The following is a 25,708-nucleotide window of genomic DNA, read 5'->3' on the forward strand; positions in this document are numbered from 1 at the left end:
ACTATCCACAAATTATGAGATTTTGCTTGCAAGGTTTGTAATATGATCCTAATAAAGTATTTATACATACTTTGATGCACAATATAAAATTAATATTATGGAAAAAAAATTTGAATATTTTTTATATACATTATATTAATTAAAAAATGGCCAAATTTGATAATACCCCCTATTTTTTTTAAAATTCAGCTAAAAGCCCATTATTATTTAAAAATAGACAAAATATTTATCTGTGTTCTTAAATATACCACACTTGTCCCTCATCATTAATTGAAGTTAACGGTGTCAAGTTTTATGTCAAAAGACCATTATGCCCTTATCAATTATATCTTATATTTTATTTGTATGACTGTTGAAATTTTTTTAATTGCATAACAGTCGTAAGATTTAATCAATACATCTCAATTATTAGATCTAATTATTAAGGGTCAAAATTTAATATATTATATCCATAATTATAAAATAGAAAATATTATTTTTAAAGAATAAAAAATAATAAAATTAACCCCCATCCCCGCCACTAGGCCTCCCTCCCTCCTCTATCCGCTGCCCAACGCAAAGGGGGGTGACATCGCTGCCCAACACTGAGGAGGGCGACGTCGCCGCCCAACGCAACCATTGCCCCGATCACCCAAGGAAATCTGGGCAACAGGCCGGGGAGCTCTGTTGTCGCCATCACCCAATTTTTTTTTTATTTTATGTTTTTAGTAAATTTAAAAATTAATTTAAGATTTTTTTTTTAAATGACAAGAAAAATTGATTTAAATTTTTAAAATTTTAAAATAGTAAAAAGAATTATTAAAATGTATTGTAAATACATATACTAATAATTTAACTTTAAATTGTTTACAGTAGATAATTTATTAAAAATATATTTAAATTAGTTAATAGAATATTATTGTTATTGTTCATTAACATTTACATTGATACAATGTTTTAAAAAATAAACTTAGTATACTATTTTTTGTATTGTGATTTTAATTTAATTTTTTATTTAAATTACAAATTTATAAACAATATATAATTTGATATTTTGTATTTTGATATTTAAATAAATATATTTAAGACCAAAACTATTTACTTTTTAGAAGGGATGAAGACGCAAAAAAAAAGAAACAATTAAAAATAAAGTTAAAATAAATATATTTGATCATGTTAATTTAAACACAATATAAGGGTATTTTTATCAATTAATAACAAAAAATATCAAAAGATTCGTAAAAAGATCATGCCTATTCACACCACCCGTGAGTGTAATCCACCTTCCATTAGCTTCCGACGGAAGGGGGATTTTGCTCAGAGTTTTAGTAATTATGGGGATTTTTGCTTATCTTTAAACACAGAGTTTTTAATTGAACTTTGAAAACACAGGGAGTAAGATGCAATTTGGCCTTAAAAAAATTACACATAAAAATATATAGACATGGAAATAACTATACCATATTTAATCTTTATAAAAGTACATCTATTTAGTACATGAATTTAGATAACTCTATTATTGAAGAAAAATAATAATATATTACATATAATTCACTCGTACATTTTATTTATTTTATTTAAATTTTAATATATTCCATTAAAATAAAAAAAATGCATTATTTTATTTCAATGTAATAAAAATAAATATTTAGATGTTCGCATATTTAAATAAAAAACATTAGATGCTTGTATATTTATAAAACATGGTCCACTTATTTAAAATATTTAGTACTTACTATGATATAACATATTTAAAAATACTTTAAATTAACTTATAAATGTACGACTTCATTTTACATAATCTGTCAACAATTTTCTTCATTTATTAGTTAAATTATATTATTAATTTCTTAATCTATGTAAAAATTATTTTAATATTATTATTTTCGATACCCCTCAACTATTTTCTCCTAAACCTCAGAGCAAAGGCCGCGACCCTCATTGAGCAATCGAGTAAGCCTGGCTTTGTTGGCCCATAAGTATAAAATCATAATTTCTATATTCACATTGATTTGATAGGCCCAACAATAAGTCCAATATAGCAGGATGACTCATCAGATATTAGGGATTACACGTTGTATATATTCCTAATATTCGAGGATATTCCGTACTAATAATTCTCCAACAAACTAACCATGGATCTATGACAGTTGACGTGTCAATACCAGGTAAAATATATTATGTAGAACTCGAGTTGACTAGGCATTACTCACTCGAACAGTCATATCCTCGTTCAAATAAGTGCAAATCCCAATCCGCTTTCTTTGTTAGTTAACTAACTCATATAGCTTTCGAATGATGTATTATATGCAGCAACTACCTTCAGAGTTTGCTCCCAATCGACCTATAAGTAGAAGTTATTATATAGCCATAGTTAAACAACAAGGTCTTTGCTAGTTTTTCACTCTCACATGCATAGTTTCACCCACATTTCAACATTTCAGTACTTTATTCAAATTATTACTCCATACTCTTACGTTATTTTTAAAGTATTCGCGTACTTATTTTTCAATAAATCAATTTATTAAGTTAAGCATAAAAGTATCAATTATTGTTTTGTAGGTTAGTCCTCCTTTGATCTTAAAATTTTCATAAAGATCCTTCACTCGTTGTGATGTTGTTGAACTTCTTTACGCATCATTTGCATCTTTAGTGGGAACACTTGAGCTAAAGACATGAACACTTCCCTCCCTACTGCAATATTTTCCGTGGTTCCACCTCTAGAACAAGTCCTGGGGAATATTAATACCCTCACTACTGCTCTAGATTTGGCAGCCATGCCTGTTGCCTCCAACTTGTTGTTCTGTGAGCAACTCTGCAAATTCATTATTGAAGACCATCAACTCAACCCTTCGGGTTCCCTTACTAGAGAGCTGGACAATCATCTCAACAGGAGAAACTTAGCAATCCTGGAGAGCATGGAGCCAATGGACAGAGTCCCATTGTGCTCCAGCAGGATGAACCTACTTCGCTGATCCTACTAAGGAAGCCCTGCTCCTGGAGTGAGGTATTCCCTTCAACGCTGCACTTCAGGGGTCGAAAAATATAGAAGCCATATATGTGTTTTGGGTTTTAAGGATATTGAAAAAAATTAACATAGTCTTAATTAAATTTTGAATGAAAAATACAAATGGGTCAAAAAAGTAGAGCACATTTATGGTTTTTTACCCACAATTCTATCATTGAATACATTAAATTGAAAAGGGTTAATTACACGTAGACCGTTTTTGAAAATGTGAAATTATCCCAAAAAAAATTTAAAATTACACTTACAACCCTTTCGAAAATTAACTTTTTACACCTGACCCTCTTTTACCCATCATTTAATGTTTTCATGTAATTAATTTTGTACTATGAGAGAGAAAATGTAATGATGTTAACCTCGCTCCATATTACATTTATCCATTTATAAGTACAAAAATATACATAAAAATTTTAAATGAGGGACAACATTAAGATTTTTTGTATTTTTCTTTGTTTTCATCAGCATTTTCTATCCAAATCCTAACGAAATGGGGTCAAGTGTAAATTGAGAATTTTGGAGGTGGTGTAAGTGTAATTTTTAAAAAAAAAATAGGGAAAAGTATAATTGAATATTTTTAGAAGGAGTCTACGTGTAATTAATAATTACACCTAGAAAAATAAAAAATAAACAAAGAATGCTGCTATGAATAAAGCATTAATGGTTAGGCATTTGTGAGAGGTTTTGTAGATGACTTCTCATCAATTTGGGCTAAATGGATCAAACACTACAGATTGAATGCTAAAACAATTTAGACAATAAACAGCTCCTTAGGCCCTTAAGGAGTTGGAAAAAAATCATCAGGCTTAGAGGTGTTATGCTGATGGGCGTCTGTTCATGTTGTGGTAAGACATCTGGTGCGGTACTGAGCCATTGATTCATAGATATTGCAGGGGTCCTGCCATCACTGGGTTGCCACTGGACACAATGCTGCATATGGTTATTAAGAATGGGGATTGGCATTGGCCTGCCTGTAGAAGAGCTTGAGGAGCTTGTTGGGAAAATTTTATCACAATGCTGGTTTTCGCATTGAAATTGACTGGATAAAAATTGACTTAAAAATTAGTTACATTCATTCATTGAGCATATATATGTATCAGATTCAATGCAACGATTATTATCAATATATTGAATAAATAAAGCAATAAATTGAAAGACCTGAGTTGTATACCAACAACTCATCACCAGATATACCTATCAGTCAACGACACTGTTGTCAGTCAGCTCGTCGCCATCATCCAGATATTCCATTGGGTCCTCTTTAGGATCATCCTTTGGTTCGTTTGGTATCATCTCAGCTAACTGATCCAGGATCTCTCTGAGGCTGTCTACTTTATTACAAAGTTGCTGATTTTTTTATTGAAGATGTTCTATCTCAAGTTCGTGTTCAGCCTTGAGAGCTTCTATCTCCCGAGAATTGAGTTCTTCCATCCAATTCGTCAGCCCTTCGTTCTGCCCAGTAATGGTAGTAAGCTTATCTGGATAAGTCATTCCGTTCCTCCATTTTGTCAAGCTTGTCTCGTAATTATTTTTGTAGTTCAGCAATCAAACTTGTAAAATATTCACCGAGGTTTGACGACAGCGGTCGGCTGGGCATGACTGGTGACAACATCACAACTGAATATCATATTTAACCAAATTGCAGTAGAACTGTTTGCCTTGAATAAATTAAACACCCCGTATCAGGTGCTTTAGATACAGTATTACTTTTTCCAGAATAAAATGATTACTATTTGTTCAGTATTGCACTTATACTGACAAAACCTCGAAAAACACTCAATAGCCTTTATCGAAACAAGAGCTCAAAACTTTGAAAATTTTTGAAAGAGATTTGAGAGCTTATAGAGATGAGAGGAACTCGATTTTGATATGTTTGAGATGAGAAGTGCTTGGCCTTTTATAGGCATTTCCAAGCACACCTTCATTGCAGCATTAAAAATAAGCCAAACGACTCGAGGAAAAAAAACTGAAACAATAGCTGAAATTTTTAGTTTCAGGTTTTAAAAACTTAAAACCTGAAACTGAAAATTTTAAGCATTTAAATTTAATTTAAAAACTGTTATATTTAAATAAATCAAAATATTTTTGCTGTAAAAAAATATATCCTGAGATTTTCGCCCTAAGAAAAAACTGAAACAACAGCTGAAATTTCAGCTTCAGGTTTTAAAAACGTAAAGCCTAAAACTGAAAATTTTTAAACATTTAAATTTAATTCTAAAAACTATTAAATTTAAATAAATTCAAAAAATTTCCTGCAAAAAAATATATCTTGAGATTTTCACCCAATTACCCAATCAAGTCAAGACAAGCGGCAACATATACATGTTGGGTAACCTCATATTCACTCAAGTCTCCATAACACTTAAAGTACAAATTTGGACTTGAATTTAATATAAGGAGTTTATTTTTTCAATAAACTTCCTATGTGGGACTATGAGATGTGAGTGTATTACACTCATTCCTATAACACCTTATATACTTATCAATTTCTTTACTTTTTCCATCATTCTCCTATATGGAACAAGTCATTTCCTCTTCTTTTTCTCAACCTAATCTATGGATTTCTTCATGTAATTTATTAAAAATTACAATAGAGCTACGTACCTAGCATTGCTCTTGGACAGGATTTGCATTATGTGGAAACCACAAACATGCCAATATTCGATTGTTGATGCATATAAACTTTTTCACCCACAGGTACATATCTAAAGTTCTTTGGCTGGGCATTATTGAGGGGTCATTGTAAGATAGCATGGAATACTTTTATCTTGTGGTTGGCCAATCTGAGAAAGTTGTCCACCATGGATAAACCATGGTTGTAAAATCAAAACCAAGTATATGTGTTGTTGCAGAGTAAAGGGAGGAAACACACTCCCATTTAATTATTATTTCAATACAAGTTTTTAAGGCAATGTTTAACCTTTCTGCATGGGGAGGTTCGATTCAGCTTCCACACTTTTAGAGTGTCAGCAGGACATGTAGTAGTCGAGTAGAAAGTGGAAGAGTCAAGATGCGCAGTGGATCGGGTTGGGCTAGCCTCACTCAAAATCGAATTGAACTAATAAAAAAAATTAGCTAGATTGGCCCAAGCCCACTTTGAACGGGTTGGACTTAGGCTGGTTGCAGGTATTGAAACTTGGAACCAAGTCGGCTCAACTGCTCAAGACCACCTAGTCTTGAGCCGAGCTTGGGCAGGACCTGCCAGACCATTTTATTGAAAAACTAATACATGATATATAGATGTTCTATTTTATTCTCCTAAACTGATTATTCTAATAGCTCTTTTATACTTTTTAATCTCTAAGACTATTATCGTTATTGTTCTACTTCTAAATTTTGGGCACTTTAATTCATTAGCATTTTTTGTTTGTTTCAAGTCCTTTTCGAATTTATTATCATCTAAGTTTATTATTGTAAGCTTATTCATCAAATTATTATTTAAGTTTATTATATATTATTATATAGTCTTAACTATTATTTTTTCTAGTCGTAATTCTTTTTTGTGTTATTTAATTTATTATTTAGTTTATTTCATAATACAACCATACATCTAAGTAATTGTTCAAAGGAAAATCTTAATTTCATAAGAAAATAAAAATAAAACAGGTACATTCAGCCTAATCGAGTTTGGTTTGGACATGATCCGAGACTCAATCGGATCAGTCCATAAGATGGACCTCGATTTCTAAATCAATCCAATATTGACCACACAACAAAAGTGGGTCAATCCTGATTCGAACCTTTTTGGGTTGGTCTGTGCCAGTTTTATATGGGTTCGACCCACTATACATCTTAATGAACGTGCAGTGAGTGCAAAATCAACCCTTCTAGTCTCACTTGTCTACCAGGTCGAATAGAGCCGAAATAGGCAACGATTCTAAGATGTTTCAGCCCCGAAAGAGCAGTCGATAGATTGGTACTTAAGCAAGTTAGACATTGGATTGTTAGTGAAGGCCTGCAATTTTCTCTGCAAGCATCTGTTTTATACAGACTTTGGAAGTTAGAAAGGTACTTCCTCTCTTTTTTTTTTTTATTTATGAAATTTACATTTTTAAAAATAAAAAATAAAAAATAAAAAAAATCAAATGGGTTAAAAGAACGTAGAGCACGTCACCCACAATTCAAATATTGAATAGATTAAATATATAAAAAATTCAAATATTTAATGGGTTAAATTAAATAAAGATTGAAGTGGTTAAAATCAAATAAATTCAGAAAATTTTCAATTAAAATAAATTCAATTTAAAAATGCTTAGCATTTCAAAATCATTGATGGCATATACATTTTTCTTGTGAAGGATTAGACATTTGCTAATCAAAATAAAATATCATCAATAAATAATGTTGGAAAAATTATTTAAAAACACAAAATTCAGTAAAAAATGAAAGTAAAGTTTTAGTAAAAAAATAAATAAAATATAAATGACATCTACGACAATACGACTTTAGCTTTATCAAACATGAAAATATACAGCATAATAATAATAACAATTTTTGTAATTTATAAAAAATGAAAATGTCGAAGCCATCTACTCGACTGTTTGCGAAAATTTATATTTTTCCAACTTAATTTAAGTTTTTACAAACATTTCCTACATTTTCTAATTTTTAAATATTTCTAATATTATTCAAAAATCAACTTTCTGATTAGCAATTGGACTATCAGTTAAAAACAAAATATAAAATTAATAATATTAAATAAATAAAATATAAACGACACCTGTTATTACAGTAGACAATATCTAATGCGCAGTAAAACAACAATGCACTTTACATTAAATATCACATAATATAATATGTGAAACCAAATAATGTAATGATAAGGAAATGAATTGTAATTCCATTTGATATGGCATCCAATTTGATAAGATTCCGCACGTTTAGGGCTCCATCCCATACCAGAGCATGCTGACCGGGCGCGAGAGCTTGCTCAGGGTTGTCGGCAAAAGGCGACGTTACCTGCCCAACCGCCGCTCCTTTCTCTCCGCCTCTTCCTCTTCTTCTTCCTTTCAGGTATCTTATCATTTCAAAATATGCCAATTTCATTGATATTGAAGTTTTCACGATTGGCCAATATGTTAATTTATGCATCTACATATGTATATATATGTACATAAGCACACACACATATGTATACATTTATATTATATTTGTATTCTGCTGAAATTATTTTTGGCGTGGTTTTCCAAAATGCCAGAGTTGTTTGAGTCCGTGTCAAAAAGATGAAAATGTCAAGAGAAACTCTGTGGAGGAAACAGCGAGTGGTGGTGGTGGTGACATGGTGGAATCAGTGAACTGTCCTGTCTGTGGAACCCAACTTCGGGGCCTGGATAATACCCTCATCAATTCTCATTTAGGTCTCGTAAATTTGTGACTATACGTTGGCATGTTTTTGCTTCGGATTTTAGATCATTTATTTCGACTATTGTATGCTGCGAGAGATTTTCCCTTCACAAAGAAATATTGTACTGCTAATTGCTTTTGGGCGTAAGGCGGAATACTGCCACTGCTGACTCTGGTCTCTTCATCTGTCTACTTATGCCACTCGTGAAGTATTTAGTTTTGGTGGTCTATTTCTACTACTCTCTTTTTGCTTTGTTATATAATTTGAGCTCATTCCCTGATGCAATCAGGATTAACTATAAGAATATGCATATGATTTGATTATGATGTGTTGCATGTGATGAAGAGGTACTTTCAGTCTTTAACATTTTTTATCTTGTTGCCATACAAGGTAGTTATAACTTATAAGCAGGAGATGTTTATTTGCTGAAGTATCAGTCTTAGTGCTATTTATGTTTCAAAGCTCTGATCAATGAGGTTGACAGGAGATTAAGTGCTTTTGATTTATAAAGAGCTCTTGAAACTAGTCAATGAATTTAAGCAAAATGTTAAACTGAGCTCAATGGTTGAAAATTTATTGAATTCTCTTCATTTTTTTTCAATCGCTGTGCAGTTTTGTGCTGTAAGTTTTGTCTATTTGTTCCTTTTCTCTTTCGTTTCATTTCATTTCAGTTCATTGTGTAGCTGGAAAAAGTTGTAAAGCTATAATAAAGAGTTTCTCGTGTTATGAGCTATCCATCTTTGTTCCGTGTTTATTTTGTTTAAATTATGATTTTGTGATGTGCATTATTCATTTGATGGTTTCAGATGAGTGCCTTGCCAAAGGAAGTAAACGGAAACTGAGCCAGCTTACTCTTCTTCAGTTCAACTTTTCCAGGTCTAAAGTCAAAGTTCATTCGAATTGGCAAAATGATAAAGGAGATCAAGTTATTACAAGTGACCTCAACAGGATTAGCAGTTGCGATTTAATTCATAATGCAAATGAGTTGGCTAGTTCTGAAGAGGTTTCTTTGAGAAACAATCCATTTGCAAGTGGTGTAGAAGATTTGGTTTCTGATGCTTTTGCCGACAATAAGGTTCCCTCACTGCCATTAGTTTCGGAAATTGAGAGGCCTAAATATGTTGTGAAGGAGTATTTTGATGATCATGACATATTTAAGGTTTCTTTTCCAACTTATATTGTTGGCCGTAGGTACGGCAGTAGGAAGGAGTTGGATACTGAATCAAGGGTATGCCTCTCTAGAGACCCTGAGAATGCTAAGGATCCAAATGCAATTAAGGTTTAACTTTTTTTTTTCCCTTTTCTTTTCTAGTTTTTCTATTATTGTGGTGTCCACTTGATTTATTAATAAGAGACTATTATGTGCCCTTTGACCAGGTACTTTATGCAGGTTGTGATTGTGAATATGATAACATGCTGGGTTATATACCACGGGAGTTGGCCCAATATCTGTCTCCTTTGATTGACAAGTTCTACTTGACCTTTGAGGTAATGAAGCTCTATTATTGGAGTACATAATATGCACTATGGAATCAGTTTCTCTTTTGCCAAAGAGTCATTTCTATTTGTGAGTCTTCTCCATTGGGACCTTGCAAGATACAAAAAATGATGTCTTACGCTGCTAGGTGTTATTCTCATGCACAACTTGCTTATCCGCTGACTACGTTCCGTAACTAATGCATGATTGAAGTGTCTGAGAATCTCCTTTCCTCTACTTTCTTATTCTGATGACTGGATTGAGATGGAATTCTTTATTTTCTTAATGATATCTTAGTTATACTGGCATCCTATCTTGTCCATCCATTTCTTAATTACGATGGTGAAGAAGAAAATAGCATTTAGATTACATATTGTGTTGAAAAATTATGCATTCATCAAAAGAACGGGTTGAAAAGACTGAAAGTGGCCAACAGCTAAACTTTCTTAACCTTGGAGGCTGTTGGATGATTTCATAATCTGGCCCCAATTTTGAAGTTCAAGTATATCAACTTACCAAGGATATTGGATATGAGTCTTTTGATTGCCATCATGATGTCTGCCTCTCTCACTATCTGTATGGAGGTTTGAAAATGTCACCATAACTCCATAAGGGCATGAGGAACCCACTCATCACCTAATACTTGCAGAGTTCTAAAATGTAAATGATCTGCAAATTTTCAAATAATTTCTTGATTTTTGTGAGTAACTTGTTTTTAATTCCTAATAATACTTACAGGGCAGTATTATTTCTGTACCAAAAGATGCTCATGCTGCAGTCCCAATTCAGATTGTATGCAAAAATGGGCAAATATGTAATAAAAAATCAGATGCAAACATTCAAGAGATTAAGTCTCTATGGAGACAAGCTCTACATGTTGCTGAACTTGCAAAAACTAATCCCTCGGGGATGACCAGGTATCAACGCAACCTGGTACTACTTATACAAGATGTTTTGGAGAATAATCGACATCTTTTTACAACCAGAGAGATGTCTTTCCTAGGTACCATATTAAGCACTATTTATCATTGATTACATGATGTTTTATCTATTTGTTCAGAATTTCATGATGAGGTTTGTGCATTTTCTCTTTTTCAGAAGCATTTAAGTTGCTTCCAGATGATAGCCAGAGACTCTTCGCTCGACTTTATACACGCAAAGGTTTTATGCTAAGCACACATTTTCTTCCAGTCAAGTATGCTTCTTGGGTTTCAATAATTGTGTCCCGAACATCTTGCTTATATAGCCAAGTTATAAAGCATCTTATCTTGTCCCTTATTTTAAAAAATCTGTTTTATAGAGAGGTGACTGGTATGATTAAAACATAAGACCCCTGATGTTGGTAAAGTAACCTGGGAACTGACCGTACAACGAATTGTGCATGATGAACATGATTTTGCCGGCCTTGTATAGGGAGTCCCAGGTAGCTGTGTATGTTCATGGTTTTGGAGTTGTCCAGTTTGTGTTTTCTGTATTTATAGTAGCTTTATAGATGTCTCGAAAAATTGGATAGACTGTGTGGAAAGATGCCCATATGCAATATTTAGCATGGGATAAACACATAGAAATTGTTCATTTGATGGCTCAGTGAACTCTGGAAAAACTAACGTTGATGCCTATAATGTTCTTTCCATGCTATCCTACTGCGCTTGAAGGGAAGTTCACTCTGCGTGGGCAACAAAATCTATTCTTTGTTAAAAAAGGTTAAGTTTTAATTTGGGATATGTTTTTGGATATAGTTAATACATGGATCAAGTGGTATAGACATTTAGAAGTAAAAGCTAATATGGATTCTAGTTTTGTTTAATGATATGGTTGTATGGTCGTATCACCATTGCAGGACATGGAACGGTAGCATGCAATAATATTGGTGGACTTACTTTAGAATCTTTCCGGTCCTAGCTATTGAACATTGGACCACCCAATTGTACATGTCTTATTTTCAAACATTTTTAAGAAATTTGACGATTGAATTTGAAGCATTTGTTTCTGTATGATGAAAAGCGTATGGACTGGGTCCGTTAAGAAAATGGCTTTAGGATGCACATATCTTGAAAACTATTTTCATGTGAAGCAGCAATCATAGTTTGACGGATGCTAGATTTAGTTTTTTCTTTTATGTGTTAACTTTCCAATGAGATGTGAGTTCAATTTGCAATTCTCTCTCTCTCTTAATAAGTAAAATTAGTTTTTGCATATTGACATGTTATTTGATAACCTCTGAGATGGTTGGTTTCTCTCACAGGGCCCTGGTTTCGGGTGTCTAATATTTCATACCCTGAGATAGCTGATTGCCACCTAGCAATAAAGGGACTCTTAGGTAAAAGTCGATTATTTTATTTGCACTCTTAGTAATATCATTCAGTCTCCTTATTCTTTTTCTGAATTGAACATTATAAAAGCTTGTCGATGTTCTCATAATGTAGAAACGCGCTATGTATGTTCCCTTGCATGGAGGAATGATGTAGAGGACGATGGTGTAGCCGAGGTCCTAAACATACTTAACATTGATGAGCTACGGGAAGTTTTGCGCATGCTTAACAAGGTGTTTTGGCTGTGGTTTACTTTAGTTCACTGTAATGTTTATAATGCTTAGTCATGTTTGTTGCACCTGAATGAAAACATCAAATAATGGCTTTGGTTCATCCACCAATGTTTATGTTGCAGCTGAAGCAATTCTTATTATAGTTGCTATTTTTTAATGAGTAAAGCCTACCTTTCAACTTCGAGTCTGGTTGGAAATGGTTGTTAGTGGCTATTTATCACTGTTACCTTGAAAATTTTCTCCATTGTTAAAAATATTAGTTGTGTTATAATCTATGCAGTCCCTTGAACTATTCGGTTCATTTGACCATCTGTATATTTACCAAGACTTATTTGTTTGTCTTTAAAGGTTCTTCCTTCTTTTGTACACCATTTTTCCTGCGTCGAGTTTTGGAACTTTGAATGCTTAACAAATGCAACTTGATAATAAGTGGATGCATGTCTTTTTCAGCTGCATGCTGAGATCTTTACATGACATCTTATCAATGGTCCCTCTAAGAGAAATCATGATACCCATTGCTTGACACTCGTTAACCCTACTTTCTGGATAATTGATGCCTCCTAAAGTCATTATTCCGTAATGCAATTTGTACACAATGGAGCAACTTGGATGGTTCATTCTAGATTTGGCTGATCCATGGTTTTTGCTCCTAAATTGATTTTGGCTTCTGATGACTACATAGAAAAAGACCTCCTGTGTGGACAGATACGGGCCAGATACTTTTTAGCCCATGTGGTGATTTGCATGTCTGGACCATCAAGACAACCTTTGGAAGTTTTGAATGTGAAATCCATATGTAAAAAGCCAAGGGCCCGTTTGGTTGTGTTTTCATTTTCATTTTCAGTTTCCAACATTTGGAATGGGTAGAAAAGCTTTATTGGTTTTTGTGCGAAAACTGAGAATATGTTTGGATTAGTTGTTTCCAAATGTAGGTATATAGGTGTGAGAATGTTGAATATAGATATATGTATTTTTGATGTGATAGATGACCAAATTGATTGAATATGTGAAATTATAAAATAATCAAAGTGAGTCTTGCCATTTGAAATAATTTTAATTGATTTGAAACAAGAAAAGACATGCTGACAAGATAAGACAAGTATGACAAACCCATGTGACCTATAATTTCAAAAATTTGAGAATTAAAATAGGAATGCATTCTCAATGAAAATGGCTTGACCAAACAAAATTCCAACCACCCAAATAGTAAAAAGTGGGAAAAATCTCATTGAAAACACAACCAAACGGGCCCCAAATGTTTTCGCGTCATTAATTTAACGGGTTTACAAACATCTGTTTTGTTGAGTTCTCTATTTTACTTCATCCTTCTTCGTCATCACATGTATATGGAAAAGTGCTTTTTCATCTGAAGTTTTTGACTTGAAGAATTTCTGAAAAAAGAAAATTAAGCGTTTGTGCAGAAAGTTTTGGTCATGCAGTTTCTTCAAGTATGTAAAAATTGGGGCTCATCTTGCTACCATATTAAGTAATGGTAACTGTTCATAATTTGATACAGTGGCTGAGGTTTTTAACTTTATTCTATCCAGTTGAGTTTGCTTATTGTGTGTCATATAGGACAATATAATCTGCTTTTGCTTTTCATGGTATCAGGAGTTCTTTTTCCCCCTCAATCTTTAAAATGTAGTGTTGATCTAATGAGAGTGGCAAGAAATTAGATATTTAATAGCTCTTATGTCTTTCAAAATTAAAATATAACTTGTGTACTTTCTCATATTTTCTTTTAAACTAGTGAAGATTCTAGCAGAAGTTGCTGATGCTTGAGACACATCCAAGAGGCTTAGGTTCCTTGGTTTTCGGTTCGTCCTCTGAAGGATAAGCATTGGTGTTTAACACGTCCAATAGAACATTTATAAAAAAATTAGATAATTTGAATTATTTTTACAACTAATGCTTTTAACAACTCTCTGCTTGATGTTTCCTGCTAACTGTTGATTCTCTTCGGTTCCACGTAATTCAGAAATGTGATCGTAGCACAAGAAAGCAGGACATGATTGATTTGCTTCTATCTTCAAGCAAGAATATGGTAAGGTAAATTTTCGTTATTCATCATGTGCCTATCAAATTTTCAATGTATCTCTCACATGATTGGGTTTCAACAACTCATGCAGCCCTGAGCTCCGAAGTTCTGTTTTAGCTATAACTGGGTCCTGTATCAAAGTATCTCCTTTGGCCGAATCTCTAATGTGGCGAGCTGAGGTAATTTTCTTCCATTTTGCCTTAAGTTGGTCACTTAGTCTACACAGAGTTGTGCATTTGTTGTCTGTCTATATGCAATGTTTTGAGGATTCCTGTTGCCAACTTACTGTTCTAGTAGGAGAATGCTTTTAGACACAATATTACCCAACACCTTATCAAATCTAGAGTAAGACAGTAAACAAGCTGATTCAACAAACTGCTGCTGTTAATTTATCATGTCAAAATAAAGGGACAACACACATACATGCTCCAATGACATAGCAAGTTGCAAACTCTAATAGGAATATTTGAAAGCAAAATGTAAAAAGGCTGAAGCAACTTCTCCACTAAAGGTTGTGCCTTGTGTAATTAGTAAAAGCAATCATGAGGGAAGAAATTAGTGATAATTTCAAGTCGTTCTATTTTGTTTTATCATTGTGGTCATTTTCAATAGCCCTAGACAGGAATAAAATTTGAAATGAGAGCAATCTAGGTTTCTCCTGTTATGTATAGGATGAAGCTTGATTGTATTGCATTTTTCTATCTTGCTTCAGCCTTATGAGGTTCCCAATGCAAATTTGAGTCGACAAATTGGGCTTAATTCTTGCTTATGACGACCATTTTATAAGATACTATAACATTTTCCAAATATACATCCTTCCACCTTTGCTTATTTTGGTTACATATGTAATCTAATTTTTTTCCTCATGCAGAGGCTTTTTTTCCTTAATGGAGAGCAGGACTTGTCTGCATTTTTATTTGTGGACTTGGGAATTGTGAAGTTTCCTGCTTATACATGTATAATCTCAGATCCAATCTTTCCAAATAGGAGAGACTTGCTTTCTTATGAAGAGGTATGCTTTATTTTTGTTTGATATGTGAACTTCAGATCAGAATGTGTCTACACTTACCAAGGGTAATTGATGATTGCAGGCTATTGAAATATCACAAATTATGGTTGAATCTCTTGATGAGAACAACTCTGAGTTGGTTTTAAGATGCATAGAGGTTTCCAGTTCTCGCATGTCAATTGCTTTGCAAGAGGGGAAATGTTCAAGTGGTGGAGCAATGGTTGCTTTCTTCTCATACTATTCAGCCTCCTGGGTCTACTCTAAAGTGGTCTTATTAGGTGTCTCTTTTTTTGAGCGTGAGAAGAGGTAACGTTGTTTAAAATATAATTTTTTTTACCCATTTGTACTTCTTTCCCTGAAGCCGTGAAACTGATGAATTCTCAATACCAATTGCTTTCCAGTTCGTCTTTGTTAAGCAAAAATGAGAAACAGTCACTTGATACTATACTTGAAGATGAATTTTCATAGGTGTAGAATGGGATGGCAAATGATTTTACCAAATCTATCATCTTCAGTTCTTAGTTATTTGGGCAGCCAAAGCTTTGGACCAAGTAAAGCAGGACAGAGATCGTATTACATCTCATTAAATGATCTAGATTATTAGGTAGATACTATTAGAGATAATAAGGAACTGGTTGAGCTTTACTTATAGGTCCTTTATAATTTTCAAAGATTGCTTAAAATTGAGAAATGAAAGAGAAAAGAGGGCGTAAACCTTAAAAGGTTTAATAATAATGAATAACATACACCACATGACAACTTGATCAGGCTTTATTTTATATTATGTGTAGCCATATTCTTGATTGAAGTAGTAATAAGGATTCTAAATTATGAAATACTCCCTCCATTCCAGAATTATTTCCTTAATTCTCTTTGAAAAGAGGTTTTTGATGATAGTTCAGAAAAAATGTAAGTCTCACTATCTCAAGATTCTTTCCCTTTATAGTGGTATACAGTTAATGGATTCACATCATTACTTATAGTGATATTATAGTTTTGGGAAAAAGTTCATATTAATAAATAGAGCCTTATCTTGGAATATTCTAAAAAAGATGTAGGAGCAACAGGTTTTGGGACAGAGTATATCACCGGATGGCTAGTTTTAATTTACTAAAATTGCTGAAAAACTTTTACATCATAAACTGTGTGTGTTTTAGGTGTAAAGTTGATGGTATTCACTTAAAATTTCTTCAACGGGAAAGCAAATCGTGCTGATTTTAGGCAAGGGAATATGCTGAAGGAGCTTGTTTAACATCCAACTTTCTTCTTCCTAGTGTCTTATTGCTTTTATCATCTACTTCTCATTGGTGTAATTGAGCTACGGAGTTAGATTAGAGATTATCATTCTTTCCAGAACTGTATCAGCTTTTGAGGTTTTTCTATAATGCGACATTTGGAAAGAAGGAATTAAATTTATGAAAATTTTTTCAAATGACTTCATAGTAAATAGATTTGAAATCCATCGAAATGCCACAAAATATAGTTCAAAATGGAGTTTAAGGATTTGAAATCCTTTGTAACATGAGATAGTATTGAAACAAGTTTAAAAAATTTATTAAGAATTTGAAATCCTTTGTAACATGAGATAGTATTGAAGCAAGTTTAAAAAATTATTAAGAATTTGAATTCTATAGCTCCAAATACATCACTCACAACCTAAGAGAAGTTCGGTAAAGTAAGAATCTAACAATAATTGGAACAAGAAATGACTAAGCATCCCTAGATTGCCATTGGAACAACCTCCATCCTTCACCAATCTTGTAAAGGGAACATAAACTTATACTTGCCAGGCATACTGAATTTATGTAGAGGAAGGTCTCCATATAGCTTTCCTGCAGATGTTTCTCTGTATTACGGGGGGGAGGGGGGAGGGGGGGGGCTTACTGCTCGCTCTTTGCATGTAATAAAGAACTCAGATTCCTTTGTGTGTACTTGCTGCTACCAAGCATTCTCTTGAAGTATGATTTTTAGCTGTCGCAGGTACATTGATGCCATCAATCTACTCAGGCAGTTGTTGGATGCATTTATTTTTGATGGAAGAAGGGGATATTGGACTTTAAGACTGTCTGTGGATTTGGAACATGTGGGGCGTCTAGATGAGAGCCTGCAAGTTGCAGAAGATGGTTTACTTGATCCATGGGTTCGTGCCGGTTCAAGAGTAGCCCTGCAAAGACGAGTACTACGCTTGGGAAAACCACCTAGGCGTTGGAAAATCCCCAGTTATTCTGAGTCTGTTAAGAGGAATATTTTTGAGGTAGATGCTAATATAAATGCCAAAATTTGGTCTCGTATGGTCTTGGGTAAATAATCAAAACTCCCCATTAGGTTTGGCCTAGTTAGTAGACAAGTAGATTTAAACAAAACCAAAAATAAAAAAAAAAGTTAGAACACAACAAAATCTTATTTTGGACCATGATGTATCTCCTAGTCTCCTTCATTAGGTCCCCTTACCACATGAAACCTAGCTGCAGATCAACATTGGCCTCCTACAGGTGGTGGATGGATGTGGTAGAACAAGCGGGTGGAGGAGGTGGAAAGAAGGGTGGTGGATGAGGTGAAGGTGGGACGATGGGTGGCAGGGGAGAATTGGATTAGGTGGGGAGAGGGAGCTGTTGAGATGGGAAGGGGTGGATATGTGTTCGTTGCTTGGGGGTGGCAGGATGGTGTGTTCAGTACGGGAGGTTGGGGTGTGAGTGAGGGTATGCTGGGTTGAGACTCTGGTGGGGTTGGAACTGAAGCTGGTGGGGTGGTTGCTACTGGCAGGCTTGGATGGACAGTAAGGATGAGGGGAGAGTGTCTCTTGGTGGGTGGTTGTTTTCATGGTTAGGTGATCAATTTTGGGAAGAATATGAGATTTTACTTATTTTCTGTTCTGGTTTTCTGTTACTAACTACCTTATCTTATAATTTCCCAATCAAGAAACAATTTTGCAAAACTAGTTTCTATTTTATTATTTAAATTTGAATTTAGTTATGTTTTTTAGTTTTCCTATAGTACATTCCATTGAACATTCATGTCAATCATGATAAGTAGCTTAAAGTTTTAGATTATATTAGTTTAAGTAAGTTTTGTTTGATTGCAATAGATTTCAAATATGTGCTCATGTTTACTTAAATTGATTTTATGATAGAAAGAAGAATAAATATAGAACAAATTATTATCTAAAAAGAATTTAAATTTGAGAAAATATCAGATTATTTGTAATTAATTATAAACGCACAGTTTTATTTAAATCATGTCTAGGCCCCATTTATATTGAACTAATATAAGAAGGTAACTTTACATCTTCTGAATATTGGAGAAATTACAATTAGCCGAGGACATTTTGTCTAAAATAATTTGAACAGTAGCGCGAGCAATCTTTTTCTGGCAAACAACATTCTCACCACGGCAATCAACCATTTGGGTAGTTTGTGATTAGGGAGGTTTTGGTAATTTTAGTGTAACATATTAATAGTGTCAATCTTGTGTCATTTGCCATGAGTAACCTGTACTTTGTTTTGGAGGGTATTGAGCTTATAAGCTATTCAAAATATTTTATAAGATATTTGAGATCTTATAAGTTCTACAAACTGTTATGTAAGTTTTTTCTTAAAGAGCTTATAACATTCTTAAATAAGATGGTTACAATCTTATAAGTTCTCAAAAGAACAAAAGCCAAAAAAAGCTGAACCCATCTTTTCTAGGTGTTTGGCTAAATTCTTTTTATAAGATGTTATAAGTTCATATATTTGAGATGTCTTTTTAGCTTATAAGATGTTATCTTATTTTATAAAGAAGCTATTGATGTGTTTGGATAAAATAAGATCATGGAGATTACAATATGTTACTAATGACAAATTTATAATTGAGTTGGAGAATATGGAACTAACTTGTTAAGATTTTGAAACTAAATTGGGGAATTCCTTACTTTTTTTTGAAGGAGCTCGAAGAGCTCCTCATATCCTAGTTTTGGATCTATTAGCTCCTTTCCTAAAAATTTACCAAACACTTTGTAACATCTTATAAGTTTTAAAACATCGTATAAGATGTTCTATGGAGTTTATAAGTTCACCTAAACACACTTTATGTTCTTTTTAAGTCTTACATCCAAGAGACAAAAACTATGGTAGCTAATTTGTTTGCATTTCACTCTTACCGTTCGCATATTAATGTGTCTTCCGCAAGTGAGAAACATCTATTTAGATTATTCTAAATTCAACTAGTTTTATGGCATTTTTGGTATTGTTATGATATTAGGAACTTATTATGGCAAATACTTGACATCTTATAAGCTGTCATATCTTATCTATCCAAATACTTTAAGAGTTTATTTTTAAAAAAAGATTTAATGTGTTTACACTCCTAAAACATCTTATAAGGTTAGTCAAACACCCTCTTAATTGTACTTTGATTTAATTGTTTCTATTGGTCCAATGGCAATTTAGGTTCATGTTCAAGGAAGACCATTGAATTGTAAAGCAGGGATGAAAAGCATATTTTATGGTGAAGATGGAGAACAATGTGGAGTAGAACAGCTTGCACTACACTATTATGCTGGGGAAGGAGGTGGTTGGCAGGGTGTTCATGCAGAAAGTGGAATTTGGCTAACAATTTTTGGGGTCTTGATGTGGGATATTATTTTTGCTGATATACCAAATGTCTTCCGCACTAAATTTCAGGTATGCTAAGTAAAACTGACAATATTATTCCTAGAGGCTATCTAGAAAAAGCTTTTTGAATATTTGAAGCAAAGTTTGTAGACTAACACGCTGACTTGCTTTTTCATTTTTATCGTTCTCATAATTATCATTATATGCACACATGTGATCTTCTCTTTGCAGACTGCACCCTTGGATCTGGAGACTGATAGCTTTTATGAAGTGAGGAAGGGGCTCATTGAAGAACTCCTGGACAAAATTCAAGATGGAATGGCAGAAGAGATACTTATCACATCATGGGAATCACATGTTGGAACAGCGTGTCGAGGAGTGAACTGGGAGAAGCACTCATTGGCTGATCTACGAGCAGCTGTTAAATGCATTGGTGGTCACTGCCTTGCATCAATTTGCCGGCATTTGGCTCAAGATTACCGCAGCTGGTCTAGTGGTATGCCGGACTTACTGCTGTGGCGTCTCCATGACTGCTACAGAGGTGAAGCAAAGCTTGTAGAAGTAAAAGGCCCCAGAGATAGACTTTCAGAGCAACAGCGTGCATGGTTGCTGGTTCTAATGGACTGTGGCTTCAATGTTGAGGTCTGCAAGGTTACTCCGCCTCCAGTACCATCATGATGCATTCCTGTTTTGCTTTCCTTTAACTCTCAAATCAAGTCCAATTTTTGTTGGACAAGCTGTGCGGTGGATGACTTACCTCTGGATTATTCGGACCTAAGGATGTATGTTCCGTTCTACAGAGCTTGTTTTGGGAAGTTCTCACTAAATCCATTTACATCGGTGTTGAAATGTTGGATAAGAGCAGATAAACTTGCTGTTCCTTCCTGGAACTGGTTCCAGTTCTGGCTTCTCTTATTCTTTAGCCGTTGCTCTAAGACAAGTTGTATATCATCCAAGAGCACAATTGCTGTTATGACAATTGCAGTTCCTAACTTCTTACAGTATAAACCATCACTTTATATCTAATGGAATTTATTTTCATAATTCACTGCAATCACTTATGCTGTTAGTTCTCCTTTAAGAAACTTGAGAAAACTTACTAAGAATCTGAGAAAAGAATAGTTATGCACAACTATTTTCCCTTTATAATTTGATTATTTTAGGTGGTCATTTCATTGTTCTTCTGATTCTCTTATATTCCTTTGTTTTAATTTAATTCTTGTGTAACTGTGTGGCTGTACACAAGAATGGCTACGGCCATGACATCACCGAAACCTGTGCAGGAGATTGTTCTGTATTTGCATGCTACTTAACCAACATGATCTGTGTGATATAATTTAAGGTTAGGATCACAACTGAATGACAATTATTTGGACGGTCAAGGCAGAGCTATAAATTCCGTTGAAGGAGGCCATAAACTAGGTTTAGATGTAAGATGTATAGATAAACTGATAACAATTACATTCTTATAATTTTGCTTGTGAATTTGTTCATTCTAACACAACAAATTATGGGGATGTGAAAAATTCTGAAGTAGATCTTCTGATAAGAGGTTCAAAAACAAATAAAGTCTACATATGCGTAATATAGAGCATTAATAGGAGCCAAAAATTTAGCAATGAATTTGCCACGACCAGCCACATTTAGCTGTTTTTGTTGCGAAACTCATTGCATAAGCACAATGAACGTTAGAGACGTAACGACTTATTTTGTTGACAAATTCGGCGGGAAAAGGTGTCATTGCATGTTGTTGCTAGTTTGGGACAACCATGATTCCTTGCAAGCTTGCAACAGTTATTTGATGCGAGTACTTCGGAACAAAGTGGCGATAGGTTCTCATCTTGCCGATGATCTCAAATATACCTTCCTATTATTACTTAGTTTTGTTGTTTGTTTATTTCTCAGATGAGACAGGATGTCGAAGCAATTGCAGATGCTAATCTTGAGCAGTTTAATCTTTAAAATAGAAGAAGTTGCTATAGGGATAGTCAGAATGAGAATAATTGAAATTAAGTTGATTATGATTTTACAAATTATAGACTCGTAATACGTTTGACTACTTCTTTTATATTTATTATAATTTTGTTTTTATTATTTTTTATTTTTTCTTTATTCAATTGATATATAATATTGATATATTATGTAGCATCTTTGGGTTCAACATTCAAGCTTCAAGGAGGAGTAGCAACAGCTGCATACTTGAAGACGATGCAACTACAGTACACAGCAGCAAAAACTCCTATTTATTTCTTTTTTCACATAAATCGTTCCACGTTTTTATAAGTGATTGAATGATTTATCTCTGATGAGTTAGTTGCCACCTGAAATCCTAGTTGGCCTGTTAGTTGAAGGCAGTTAAATTCATCTTCTTCTTTCCGCTAGTGTATATATGTTTTCAAGAGCTTAGAACTAATTTTCAGTTTTTAGCTGAACGAAGTTCTCGTTCATTCTTGAAAATACCTGCAATGGCTATGCTCTATAGTTCAATGAACTTTTTTTTGTTACATGGTATCAGAGTCTTCAATTGAAGGTCTCTGAATATCTGAACTTTGTAATTCCATATCAATACACTAGAATTCATGAGACCAGTTTACAATGGCGGAAATGTCAGCCACTACGACTACTGTGCCGACCAGGGAGATTGCTTTGCATGAACATTTACAACTTCATGGGTCTGATCATCCAGAGATGGTGTTGGTAAGCGCGCCTCTCACCGGCAACAACTACTTATATTGGAGTTCTGGAGTGAAATGTGCACAACGTGCAAAAATGAAGCCGGATTTCATTGACGGAATCTCTGCAGAACCAAACACCAATGATCCTGATTTTGTACAATGAATTAGAGTTGATAATATGGTGACCACTTGGATCTTGAATTCTATTTCTAATGACATTGTGGAAGCATTCATGTACACAAAATCCTCCAAAATTTCCCGGCGCGATCTTGAACAACGTTATGGAAAGTGCAATGGGCCACAGCTGTATCAATTACAAAGGGAAATATGTTCTATGACACAAGGAAATTCATCTCTATCTTTTACAAACATGAAGAAGCTTTGGGATGAAATGGCAAAATTAAATCCAACACCATAATGCACTTGCAATGGCTGTACATGTGGTGCTTGGAGGGCAGTGGCAGAATCAGTTGCATTCACACAGCTAATGCAATTTCTTATGGGCCTTAATGATGCATTTGGTAATGTAAGACATCAATTGTTGGTCACGAACCCTGTTCCTTCAATTAACAGAGCATATCCGATGATTCAGTGTGGAGAAAAAAGAGAAAACAATTCACATGGAGTTGGCAGATAGTATTGAGAACACAACACTTCATGTAAGAGGAGGAACAAGGTTTAACAAGAAAAGATACAATAGTGAAAGGCGAACTCAAATCTACACTCACTGTGAAAGAACTGGCGTAGCAAGGACACATGCTTTAAGATACATGGTACCTATGATTGGTACAAGGAACTGGAGGGGCTAGAGGTTTCATTGTAGCAGCTACTACTAGAAAAGAAGATCAACAACAACATGATACTAGGGAGGAATTGCTACATGAGTTGATCAGATTGATGAGAAACACTATACAACCTGCAGTGCAAAGAAATCTAGCACATGTAGACAATTTTGCCGGTATGAATGTTGCCTTTACTAGCTCTAGAACTAACATTTTATTCTCTTAGATTGTGGATACGAGGGCAACTAACCATATGTGTGCTTGTAGGTGCTCACTTGATAATGTTGCTATTCTCTCTCATCGTACTTTGATACACTTACCTGATAACTCCACTCAGTCTGTTACACACACTGGAAACAATACTTTACATAAAGATTTCACTCTTACTGATGTGTTGATAGTGCCTTTCTTCAAGTTCAACCTCCTCTCAGTACCTAAAATTTGTTCCTCTTTATCTGTTGAAGTGTCATTTCACTCCTCTCATTGTCTTTTCAAGGACCTGAAGACTAAGAGGTTCTAGCTCTAGGAAAACAAGAGAGAAATCTGTATTTCTCGGATAGTTCTCTTTTAATTTTGCTGTCACATAATCTTGTGTCAAAAGAAGTTCTTGTCTTACATCACATACTTGTACAAATTCATTGTGGCACAAAAGGCCGCAACATCCATCCTCTATTGTACTCCAACATATTCCAGCAATAAAGCATGACGTTACTTTGCACAAACTTAATTGTGAGATATATTCTATTGCTAAACATCACAGAGTTCCCTTCTTTCCAGCACCTCTCACTCCACAAAAATATTTGAACTCGTTCATGTTGACTTATGGGGTCCTTATCGTCTAACCTCTCTATCTGGTTGTAACTATTTTCTTACAATTGTAGATGATTTCAATTGAGCAACATGGACCTTCTTGCTCAAGTACAAATCTCAAGTGCCTCAGATATTAGCCAATTATCTCACTATGACCAAAACTCAATTTCAGTCCCATGTCAAAATTATTCATTCAAAGAATGGAACTGAATTAGCTAATCATCAAAGTCAGTCCTTGTTGAAGTCATTAGGAATTCTTCACCAAACTTCATGTCCTTATACGCCACAACAAAAAGGCGTGGTTGAACGGAAACATAGACATGTCTTAAACGTAACCATTGCCCTGTTATTTCAATTCCATTTGCCTAAATCCTTTTCGGGGGGGAGTCTATCCTCATAGCAATATATCTAATAAATAGACTGCCCACAGCCATTCTTAACTGAAAATCACCATTTGAAGTTCTTTACAACAGACCACTAGACCTCACCCAGCTTAAGATTTTTGCTTGTCTTTGTTACGCCACTAATACTTTACCCCAGAAACTTAAGTTTGACAAATGAGCCACTAAATGTGTTGTCTTTCGATACAGTCAGCCTAAGAAAACCTACAAAGTATATGATTGTGATACACATGTTATGTTCACCATCAGAGATGTAGTTTTCCATGAAAATTCTTTTCCTTTCCAATCATCTCCTTCTGACTCTGCAACCATCTCCTTGCCTCTCCCTATTTTTGACTTAAATGTCCCTGTTGTTCCTACTCCAACTTCTGTACCTTGCTCTTCATCTCCAGCCTCAACCTCTAAGCTTGAAACTCCCAATCTTCCTGTCTCTTTACCTCGAGACCTTTCTATATTACCTGTTTCTTTACATCGTTCTCAAAGGGTCTCTCCAAGCCTTTTTGGCTCTCTATCTATGACTGTAATTGTGTACCCTCTGCTGCATATTGTGTGTCTACATCATTTATTGCTGCACATATCCAGTTTGTTGCCCAATTGTCCACTTTGCAGGAGCCTAAAAGTTATCTCCAAGCTAGCAAAGATCAGAATTGGTTGGAGGCAATAAGGCAAGAACAAAAGGCTCAAAATTGTCTCAAACTAACCCTCAACTTATTTCTTCTCTCTTCCAAAACATAATTCAATTTCTGTAGAACAATCCTACTTATCTTCAACATTCTCTCCCTATCTTCAAAGAGCAAAAAATAATCAATACCAAAAAAGAGTATTAAAGAAAATAAAGTAAAAAAATTTTAGAGAGCAATTTAATTTTAAAGGAAAGGATTAATTACAATAATTAGAATGGAATAGATAGACATATTCTCTTTCTACAAAACAAAGATATCTAGACCAACTGAAAATCTAACTCCCATCTTAATTATGGATTATTCAAATATGGATGCCAATTGGAATGAAGGAGAAACCCGAGTGGAAACATA

The 25,708-nt window shown here is 34.2% G+C and overlaps 1 protein-coding gene across 2 annotated transcripts; it reads left to right on the forward strand.

The window, feature by feature from the left end:
* Positions 1-7,827: 7,827 nt before the first annotated feature.
* Positions 7,828-21,050, forward strand: LOC105158677 (zinc ion binding/nucleic acid binding/hydrolase). Of its 2 annotated transcripts, none has more exons than XM_011075507.3 (15): positions 7,828-8,014; positions 8,199-8,358; positions 9,152-9,624; positions 9,723-9,833; positions 10,561-10,825; positions 10,921-10,983; positions 12,068-12,142; positions 12,249-12,367; positions 14,346-14,416; positions 14,497-14,584; positions 15,277-15,417; positions 15,497-15,720; positions 17,386-17,668; positions 19,842-20,075; positions 20,238-21,050. In XM_011075507.3, the coding sequence occupies exons 1-15, from the start codon at positions 7,907-7,909 to the stop codon at positions 20,682-20,684; spliced, it is 2,862 nt and encodes a 953-aa protein (XP_011073809.1). In that variant the 5' UTR covers positions 7,828-7,906; the 3' UTR covers positions 20,685-21,050. The 2 variants fall into 2 exon arrangements, with proteins under 2 accessions (XP_011073809.1, XP_011073810.1); XM_011075508.3 differs by having other exon boundaries at positions 7,829-8,014; positions 17,395-17,668.
* Positions 21,051-25,708: the final 4,658 nt, after the last annotated feature.

This window comes from Sesamum indicum, linkage group LG3 (assembly GCF_026168435.1).
Source record: "Sesamum indicum cultivar Baizhima isolate 11 linkage group LG3, ASM2616843v1, whole genome shotgun sequence".
In the NCBI taxonomy this organism is placed as follows: Eukaryota; Viridiplantae; Streptophyta; class Magnoliopsida; order Lamiales; family Pedaliaceae; genus Sesamum; species Sesamum indicum.

Bases quoted from the DNA above. Each gene is read 5' to 3' on its own strand.
- LOC105158677 (XM_011075507.3), top strand. From the start codon at position 7,907: ATGCTGACCGGGCGCGAGAGCTTGCTCAGGGTTGTCGGCAAAAGGCGA. The intron at 8,359-9,151 runs GTCTCGTAAATT...TGATGGTTTCAG, and splicing joins CCTCATCAATTCTCATTTAG to ATGAGTGCCTTGCCAAAGGA. The intron at 14,417-14,496 runs GTAAATTTTCGT...CAACTCATGCAG, and splicing joins TCAAGCAAGAATATGGTAAG to CCCTGAGCTCCGAAGTTCTG.